We start from the raw sequence: 10,299 nt of genomic DNA, 5'->3' as shown, positions 1-10,299 counted from the left end.
ACCTTCTCCTCCTCTGTGTCAAATCTCCCCTCTTCTCCTCTCTTATTAAAGACATGTGTCATGGCATTTCGGGCCACCCAGATAATCCGGGATCATCTCTCCATCTCATGATCCTTCACTTGATCCCATTTGCAAAGATCCTATTACCTTGTGAGGTAATATTTACAGGCTCTCCAGACACTAGGACCCAGTGTCTCGGGAGGCATGATTCAGCCTACGACAGCATGTATAGAAGTGAAATGTGCCAAATTCGTGACTGTGGTGTCTTCTGGATGAAAAGAAAGGGAATGCTACAGGGGACGGGTGTGTCACAGTGTCAACTGTGTCTCAAAGGACCTATCCTGCTATAATGCCTGTGTGAAATATTTAATAAGTTTAAAAAAAAAAAAAAACCTTAAGCCCTCCCAACTCCTAGCTGTGTGACCTCGGGCAATTTATTTCACATTTATGGACTTTTGGCTTCTCATCTATATTATGAAGTTACTGGTGTCTACCTCATGGACGTGCACCGGCCCTCAATCAGAGACTGTATGCAAAGTGCCAGCAGGTGTCTGGCTCATAAGTACCAAGTCACCATTAATATTGATACTGTGTCTGTTTTTCTGAAACCGGGGAGCATTTTCTACAGCACACCCATGCACACGCGCGTGCGAGCACACACGCACACCCTTCTGCGCCACAGAAATAAGTTTTTCTGCTCCCAGCCCTGGTTTTGAAACTCAGCACTGGTAGGGGGTGGGGAGAACAGGCCAGCTGAAAACTACAATGGCAGAAGCGGGGGGGCGGGGGGGGGGGGCGCTTTGCAAAGGCACTTTTTTGATCTGCTCTAACTGCCACTATAGAGAATTAGATGGAATTCATTTTTATGATGAAGGAATTAATGGTTATGGAGAGAATCGGGTTCAGGTGGAAGACTTGAATCCAAAGAAGGGAATAAAGCCTTGAAATTCAAATGAAAAATTATTATATAAGCATAAAGGAAACCTATTTTACACCTGTAAGACTAAATGTATAAATATGAACCAACTGCTCCCTCTGGGAAATGGGGATTGTGCTTTTAATTCACCTAGACAAATATGCAGCGCACCCTCCCTTCTACCTATACATTTCAATGAAGACCTGGCACCTGCCAGGGGCTCCTGGGTACCCCCAGCCTGGCCACCTGCTCCCTCAGAGTGGGCACTTTCTAGGCAGGCAAAAGCCCTTCTGGCCTCCCCCAGAGCCCGCAGGAGGGAAGTGAGCTCCTGAGCAGAAAAGCCCTTGGCCAAGGTCATTTCAAAGTCTCCCTTACAGAGCCAGCATTCTCCAGTACTGCAGTCTCCCATCCCCACCCCCACAGACTCCCGAGGAGGCAGGACATCCAATCCTACGGTCATTAGAATGTTTCAGTTTCATTCATTCATTCATTCATTCATTCCATAGCATCTCTGAGCACCTGTCATGCGCCAGTCTCTGTGCTGTCTGCTGTGGACCACCTGGTTTATAAAAGGGGAAACTGAGGCAGCAAGCGACTCCAGGGGAGCAAGAAAGAGAGCAGACTTTGGAGCCAAGGAAACCGAAGTTAAAATCCCTTGCCTGCCACCTTGGACCAGTCTTGGTTTGACCTTGGACGTCCCCGAGTCCAGTTTCCGCCTCCGTAGAACAGAGATGCCGATTCCACCACACATGCGGGCCTCGAGATTAAACAGGCCTGCTGTTCAATGCCTGGCACAGGGTAGGCATTCAAAAATGTTAGTTATGAATGTTGGTGCTCAAGAGCACAAGGTAATATGATCATTCAACTTAGCTCTTTATCCAGCACCCTCTGTGTTCTTCCAGACATGGAGCTCAGCCCTAGAAATGTCTGCAGAGAGGAATGCAGGCAGGTCCCCAGTGCTGACTGCAGAGGGAGCGGGAAGCCAGGGAGCCAGCGAGCAAGAGCACTGAGCGCCCACTGCGGACCGAGGCTCACCCAGCTCTCTGCACATCAGCCGTGTTTGGGTTCCATCAGAGCACCTTTCACCCTGCTGCCATGGCTGGTCACCCCCCACCCTTCCTCCGAGGGCTCCAGGAGATCTTAGCCACAGAGGCCACGCCAGAGGTTCCATATCACTGCAGATCACCAGCCTCACAAGATTCAAGCCCAGGTCTCCCCGCTTTTCCCAAGTCCAGATACCCTGCTTGTGCTAGAATCATTCGTTCATTCAGTCCTTCACCCAATGAAGATTCACAGAGCATCTTCAGGCTTCAATTGCGAATACAAGAACCAAAGAAGAGGTCTTGTCCTAGGAGAGGAAAGACCCCTTCCTAGGGAGTAGGCCTCAGTAGAGGAGGGCGGTTCCCCAGGAGACCAGGAAGGAGGAGCCCAATTCCATCGGCCTCCCCTTAGCCATGGGGAGGTGGGGACCAGGCAGTCTTTGATTCTTTTGTCCTCATTCCCATCCCACCCCACCCCCCAAAAGCCTGGGGGCCTGGAGGGAAAGTTAGTCTGGGCTTGTGGGCTTCCCTGGAACTTGTGCGCAGCCAGGAGCTCCAGGCCAGCCAGAGCTGGGCGCCACCACCCCCCTTTGATTTGTTCAATGAAAATGCTTTGCCGGTTCCATAGATGCTCGGCTGTGATAAGGTAATTGTGCAAGGGCGCAGTCTACAACCCATTAACGCTGGACTCGGTACAAATTGATCTTGGAGTAGTGATCTAAAGGCGCCAGAGAAGGCAGCCCAGCGCCATCCATCGGACACTTGGTCTTTTGTTCAGGCAGCTGGGAGCCTGGGAGGAGACTTCCGTCCTCAGGCTCTCCGAGGGTTCCAGGAAACTCACATTCCTCGGTTGCACACACAACTCCAGCTCCTCCTATCTGCAGGTACGCAGGGCACTCTGGTGTGCACACCTGTGTACACGCACACGTCCATGCACAGGCATACTCACATATGCTCCTCTGCACTCTGACACGAGCACACACGTGCCCTGAGCCTCACATACGGCTGTGTGAACACTCACGCACATGGTCACGTCGTTCTCCCCTCCATCCCCTTCAGGCCCCTAGAGTGGAAGCAGCCTCCTCTCACTCCCACACCAGGAGTGAAAAGGAGACGGGGATGGCTGGGCAGAGGGGAAGGTTCCTACAGATACTGGGGAACACACTGTAAAGATGGCCTTGATTGCATTTCTGAAAGCCCGTAGAAAGCAGCTGGCAAGAAAGGGGAGCCCAGAGGGTCAAGAGTAGGAGGAGGAAGAAGACAAGAGGAGGAAGAAGCAAAGAGAAGAGGAAGAGAGGGGAGCGGAGGAGGGTAGAAGAAGCAGGAGGAAGGGCAGAAAGAGGCTCAGGGACATCCTATTTAAAGGTGGGCCTGGGAAAAGCCTATTACTATTATTGTTGTTATTTACCTTGGGAACTGGAATCGAATGCGTTCTATTTCAGGACTGTTTTATTTTTCTGAGGAAAACAGAAATGTCAAGCCAGAAAATGTCCCAGTTTCCCTCTCCTTCCTATTCTGGTTTTGGACCGATATTTCAAGGCCGCTCTTCCAAGACTGGGACTCGTTAGGAGAGAAATCCTAATAGAGGACTGGGGGCGTGGGCGAAAGGTGTTCTTTTTCAAGGGTGCCCCTGCGCAGGCGGCTCTGAGGAATTCCAGCCTCCCAACCCGAACTGACTGGAGCCTCCAGAAGGTCCTTTGTTCATGGATATTCCATTTCTCTCCCCACCCCCACGCCCACCCCCTCCTCTCTCATTATCAAACATTTGAAGACTGAATCATTCCATTTGTTGACGTCTTTGGCCAGAGCCTCTGAAAACGCAAAAGAGCCCGCCGAAATTAAAACTCCTGGTTTTCAAGGTGGATTTATCACCCTTTAAAGGAAAATGCATTGGGTAATCGCTTTCACAAAGTGCTCATCGCACAGGGATCTAAAATAAAAAGAGTGTCCTGTCCCATGGGCTGGGGGAAGGGACCCCAGTCCCTGGGAGCAGGGAAAAGGAAGCCCCAGTTGTGGCCCTAAGTCTCTCACCCCCTAGACCCATCATCAATTCACAGGCTGGGGCGAGAACAGCCCGAGAAAGGCCACCTGCCCCAGCTGGTGTCAACCTGGGGTCTTTGCTCCTGATCCTTCAATGCCGCCCCCCCACCACCACCAAGTCTCTCTTTCCCATTTGGAGGGTTCATTCATTCAGGGGAACTTGAGAAGAAGAATTCCTATGAGCAGCGCTGTTGCCCTAGAAAAGGCGGAGTGGTGGGACAGAGGGTGGGAGACAGACAAGGATCTCAGAGCAGACAGGGAGAGGTGGACCTAGGGGACAGTCACCCAAGCCAGAGAGCAGGAGGACGGGAGTAATTTCTAGAGGGAGGGGGTACTAGAATCCAGCTGGGCTGGGCCTGAGGATGCTCCTTCAAGAGATAGCCCCAGGTGGATGCAAAGCAGAGGAGAGACCCTTCTGGAAGATCTTTGCCCAACCCCATCTGGGCCAAAGGAAGGGCTTTCGTGGGAAACAGGTCTGAGCTATAGCCTGGTGCACAACGGAGGCTCCTACATATTCCAGGACTCCATGAAGGGCGGGGGGGGGGGGGGGGGGGGCGGCAGTGCAGAGAGGAAGATCACAGGGGAGAAGTCAGAAAAGCATGGAGCAAAGGGGGGGGATAAAAAAGAGAGGAGCTCAGGAGACAGAAATGTGTGTGTGTCCATGCGTGTGCACATGCATATGCATAAGAGACAGAGACCCACAGAGACAGGCAGACCAGGCTGAGAGAAGAAGAGGGAGGGAGGAAGAAGCAGGGAGGGGGGGGTAGGGAGAGGGGCTGAAGGGAAACTTTCCAGGCCAAGTCCAGCCCACGACACACACAATGCAGACAGAGCCCCTCAGCGCTTCCACAGCGGCTGGAGGTCCTGGGAGTTGATGGATGTCTATGTGGGGAGTGGACGGGGGCAAGGGGCTTAGCCAGGGGAGCTGAGAAGAGAGGGAAAGAAGTTCCCCCCACCTCTGGCTGGGCCGCAGCCGCCCCAGTTCCCAGGTGAACCTCCCTTTACCCCCGCTGGATGTGAAATCGCCATTTCACCCTGCCACACTTCTTAATTGTTGCAAAAATCATTTGTGAAATTGGTCTCCAACAGGCGAGAACGGCCACGCTCATTCCGACAGACACCCCCCTCCCTCCACCTCTGCCTGCCCCGCGGGAGCCCACGGAATCCCCAAGCTTGGAAAGCTCAGGCTTGGTGCCTCCAGCAAGGGGTTCAGGGGGGGCTCCCTGGTGGCTGGACCTGCTGCTCCATCCTCTGCAGGACACAGGCAGCAGGCAGTGAGGACCAGGCCAAGGGGCTAGGTGCCTCCCCCCCAGACACCTGGGGCTCAATATTCCCAGGCGCCAGCGGAACCCTGAATGGAGGGGTCTGGCTCTACACTCACCTCACTCAGCTCGGGAATCACAACAACGTCAATGGGGGAGGGTCTGAGTGTCCCCAGAGCTCTTTCCTGGTTGGGAACTGACCCAAACACACATTCACACCTTCCAATGGTGGCGCTGAGAGTTGCCCAAGGCAGCATGGAAGCGACCCCAAAACATAAACACAGACACAGACCCTTCCTTAGAAACCCATAGCTACTCAGACTGGCCCACAGAAGACCTCCCACAAACCCACCTTCACCCAGACACAGGCACAGATGCTCCCAGGTCCACCCACAAATACAGAGAATCGGTGCCTTAAATCCCTCCAAGCCAGGACGGAAATTACCGATGAATGAATGTACAACATCTTGTAACATATATGGGTATACATGTGTGTATTGTGTGCCTATCTGTAGGTGTACATGTGTATATTCATACATAAACATAAAATCCATAGCCACCTCTGGAGGTCAAGGCAGGCCAGACCCTCTAGCAAGACAAGATGTAAAGGGCCCCAAATCTAACTCATTCTCCCAGACACACACACTGTGGCTTCAAACTTCATCTCCCTGTCCCTCTCTCAGGGCCTGTGGATACAGTGGGGTAGCACCTCCAATGAATAAAGGGACCCAGGAAAACTTGTAGGGCCCCTACAACTCAGGCTGCCTGGCACCCTGCCCTGGGCAAGGCACCCTGGTGTCCCGTGTCCAATTCCAAAGCGACGTGGCCCTCCCCACTTTTGAAGCCACCGGAGGGTGTGGGTTTAACTTGCTTTCCCATTGGCCCCCATTTCCAGAGGGCCTCCCCTCCAAGAGCCTGAGGAGCCCCTCCGGCTGGGAGTGAGGGGAGAGGAGGGAGTCGGTCACATGCTGAGAGGGGCAAAGGTCACAGGTGAGGAAAAGGGGAGGGGAAGGGGGCACACTAGGGCCAGCCCGAGGAGTGCCCCCCAGGCCAAGACGAGGCTGACCCCAGGACCCGGAGAGGGCGGGCAGGGGGCGGGCTGCGGGGTGGGGGCCGAGTTGGAGGGCTGGGTTTATTTTATTGTATTTTGCCTCCAGCACTGGGCCGGAGACACTCTTTCCCGGGGGAGACAAAAGGCCTGCTGTCCTGGCGTCCTGCCCCGCTGGGAGGGCGTTTCGCCCCCAGGACTCTTGTCCCGGGGCAGGGGCGTCTGGGGCAGGGGAGAGCGCAGAGTTGCCGGACCTCTGATCACTACCCCCCACTTCTGACCCTTTCAATGAGACACCCCCCGACCGCCCCCGCCCCTAAATTCTGAGCAGAGGAGCTCAGAACTGATGGGCTCAAGGTGGAACGAAGTGTCCACCCGCCTCCCTCCCAGGGCACCCACTTGCTGTCAGCCTCAGGGCAGTGTACTGCCTGCTGGAAAGGGGTTCTGGGTGGTGGTCAGGGAGCCTGAAGAGGAAGATGAGTTTAAACCCGGCTGGAGAGATGGGTGAGGGGAAGAGGAAGAGGAGGGGAGAAGCGATAGTCCCTAACATTTGGCACACCCGGGTTTCTAAGCACTCGGGGCTTCTCAGGGCGGCAGGAGGCTGGGCAAGACCCGGACGCTGCGGCTCAGACATTATTTCACAGAGAAAGTCATAAACCTTTCCCTTGAAGTCACCCGAGGCCCATCTCTGCGGGCCCCGCTGGCAGAGATGTCAGAGTGCGCGAGGGACACGAAGGAGACATGCGACCAGCGGACTCTGACCCGGGGAGGCCAGAGAAAAGGCGAGAATCCAGAGGAGGCACCGACCGGAGGCAGACATTCCCCAGCAGCCGGGACTGCAGAGAGGGGCGGCCCGCGACCGGGCCCGGGCACTCGGCAGATCTGGGCCATTCGTCAAAAGAAGACACTTGCACAAAGTTGGCCCCCTCCCCTCCTGCGCCCTCCCCCAGCCCTGGGCCTCGCTCCCTATGACTTAACGGGGCGGTTCAAATTCTCCCCCAAAAAACGAGGTCGAGCGGGGGGGGGGGGGATTAGAAAAGAGAGAGAGAGAGAGAACAAAATATTCGTTGGCGATTTCTTTTCGGGTATTGGTCCCCGCTCCTTCCGCCCTGGCCCTCTTCCCTCCTCATGAATAAAAGAAAAGTCGGAACCTATCAGATCTCGTGGGCTGCCTCCCCCCCCCACCTCCCCGGACTCCAGTTGAGCACTTTTGCACAACTTACCCAGCGGATCACTCGCGCCCTCGCTTCCCCTCTTCTCCTCCCGACCCCGGGACCCCCCTGTCGCCTGCCCGCAAGCCCCGAAACTGGACCGCCACCTCCTCCCTCCCTCCCCAAGCCTCGCGGGGGGCGGGCGGGGGGCGCAGGCCGGTGCGCCGGGGAGGCGCGAGCGCGGCCCGGAGGGAGGCGTGGGGAGGGGTGCGGGGAGGGAGCGCGAGCAGCGGGCGCGAGGAGAAATATATAAATAAATACGGGAGAGGAGCCAGGCGGCGGCCTCTCGGCGCAGAAACTTTGGCCCGGAGCGCGCGGCTGGCAGCCCGAGCGGGGGCCCTGCTCCGGCCGCGACCACCCCCCAGCCCTGCTCGGCCGCCCGGCCTCCCCTCCCGGTGCTTCCCGGTGCCTCGCGGTGCCTCCCGGCCTCCCCTCCCGGTGCCTCCCGGTGCCTCCCGGTGCGTCCCGGTACCTCCCGACCTCCCCTCCCGGTGCCTCCCGGTGCCTCCCGGTGCCTCCCGGTGGCTCTCGGCTTCCCCTCCCGGCCTCCCCTCCCGGTGCCTCCCGGTGGCTCTCGGCTTCCCCTCCCGGCCTCCCCTCCCGGTGCCTCCCGCTGCGGCCCGGCCTCCCCTCCCGGTGCCTCCCGGTGGCTCTCGGCCTCTCCTCCCGGCCTCCCCTCCCGGTGCCTCCCTGTGTCTCCCGGCCTCCCGTCCCGGTGCCTCCCGCTGCTGCCCGGCCTCGCCTCCCGGTGCCTCCCGGTCCCTCCCGGTGCCTCCCGGTGGCGCCCAGCCTCGCCTCCCGGTGCCTCCCGGCCTCGCCTCCCGGTGCCTCCCGGTGGCGCCCGGCGCATCCGCCCGCACAACTTCTGGCCCCGCGGAGCGCGCAGGGGCGGACTTGGGGTGGCCGCGTTTGTTTGCTTGAACTTCCTTGTCACCACCTTCCCTCCCCACCCACCCACCCACCCACCCCAACCTCCGCCCCCACCTCGCCCCCCTCCCCAGCTTCTGGACGCGCCCGGCGGCCGCCGGGGGTGGGGGGGCGGGGGTAGGGCGCGTGTGTGCCGGGGAGGAGGGGGGGAGAGGTTAAAAAAAGAAGTGGAAGAAGCAGGCGAGGAGGAGAGAGCGGCGGGGGTGAAAGGGAGCGCACGGGAGCGATTTTGGCCGACTCTGGACCCGTCCCCGGCGTGCGCGAGCATGGCGGCCCTTCCCGGCACGGTCCCGAGGATGATGCGGCCGGCTCCGGGGCAGAACTACCCCCGCACGGGGTTCCCCCTGGAAGGTAAGAGCGCCCGGCGGGCCGCGCCCCCGCGCCCCCGCGCCCCCGCGCCCCCGCCGGGAGCCCCGGGTCTCCGCAGCGCCAGGGGCAGGGGCCGCGCCAGGGACCCAGGGTCCCTTCTCTTCTGGGTCCCATCCGGGCGCTGGAACTTTCCGGGACCCACTCTTGCCCCGCTTTTGCGCGGCTCCCCGGGACGGGCCACCCCGGGCTCCCCCGGGCTCCCCAGGGCTCGGGCCGAGCCTCCCCTCCTCCCCGCGCACCTCGGCCCCTCGGAAATTTCAAGTCGGAGCCAATTTCAGCTCGTTCCCTATTTTCAGACACTTTCCCCCAGGTGGCCTTCCCGGCTCTCCGCGTTCCCCAGCTCTCGTTCTTGCACTATTCCTTTTTCCGCTCCCGGTAGGGTCCTCCGATCCCTTTTATTTCGAAATCCCGGCCGTGTGTGATAGTTCATCTGTCTGAACTAGGAAGGCTGTCCCTTTCTTCCAACGCACCAGTCAGAAACTCCTGCCTTTTGGTTTGGAAACAAACTGATTTGAAATAAATAAATAGCAACGATTTTCTCCCTCCCACCCCACGTCCCCCCCCACCCACCACCAAAAAAAAAAAACTTTTCACTTGGGCCTGGGAACTCTGGAACTCTCCCCGGAGAGACGCTCCGGATGGGCAGACAAGGGGAGAGTGTTAATTCTGTAACGGGTCCTCCGTAAATATCCAGCACCGGGCTCCGCCGGGAGGACTGGCCGCGGACCGGGTCCCTGGGCTGGGGGAAAGGGTGGGAGCGCCCTGCCCAGACCCTCTCCTGCATTTTTGTTTTGTTTTGTTTTTAAACTAATGGAAGGCCTTCAACCTGTCAACCGAGGGATCACCGGCTTTCTGGGCTCTGGGCGTAGGTTAGCCCAGGGTGTCCTAAAGATAGAGTGGGAGATGGGTGCCACTTTCCTTTTTTTTTTTTTTTTTTAAATCACTCTTCTTGATTATGAAGAATGAGCCCCCCGTGCCTGAGGAAGGGGAGAGAAGGCGGGAGGGGATGGATGGGCAGGCGGCCTGCGGCCTGGGGAGGGAGGGGTGCCTCTGGCAGCCAGGCGACGCGGGTCCCTGAATTAGAGGAGGCGAGGAGAGTGGCTCCGTGATCAAGTGCGCGCGAGCAGCCACGCAGGCGGGAGAGCGCCCAAGCCCGGGGATTTGCCGTAGCACTCTCCTGTAGCGAATGCAAGTAAAACAGGCGGCCGAGGACGCGCAGAGGATTAGAACAATATTTGCCCAACATGACGGAGAATACTGAGGAGAGCCGAGCGCCGGTCGCTAAAGAGGCTCTTGAATATAAAGTTGGGCGCTCGAGAGCTCTCCAGCGCTAATGGCATATCCCGCCACGGAGACCGAGTGACTCTGACTTGGCGACGCACGATTTCTGATTAAATCCGAGGGTGGCTTCAGACACCTACTTTTACAAAGAGAGGTGGGGGGGACCCGGAGCGCGAGGGAGGAGGCGGTAGGAACAGCTCGGCCA

At 58.0% G+C, this 10,299-nt stretch overlaps 1 protein-coding gene across 1 annotated transcript in view; it reads left to right on the top strand.

Annotated features, from left to right (window-relative positions):
* The first annotated feature begins 8,597 nt into the window (after positions 1-8,597).
* The window catches only part of PAX7 (paired box 7), a 100,540-nt gene continuing 98,838 nt past the window's right edge, over positions 8,598-10,299 (top strand). Inside the window, exon 1 of the mRNA XM_049099387.1 lies at positions 8,598-8,795. Coding sequence (XP_048955344.1) covers positions 8,711-8,795 — 85 coding nt within the window. The 5' untranslated portion in view covers positions 8,598-8,710. The remainder of the gene's footprint in view (positions 8,796-10,299) is intronic.

The sequence above is a fragment of the Canis lupus genome, chromosome 2 (genome assembly GCF_003254725.2).
Source record: "Canis lupus dingo isolate Sandy chromosome 2, ASM325472v2, whole genome shotgun sequence".
NCBI classification, from domain to species: Eukaryota; Metazoa; Chordata; class Mammalia; order Carnivora; family Canidae; genus Canis; species Canis lupus.
The sequence above is the reverse complement of the archived record's forward strand: the minus strand, read 5'-3'. Positions and strand labels throughout refer to the sequence as shown.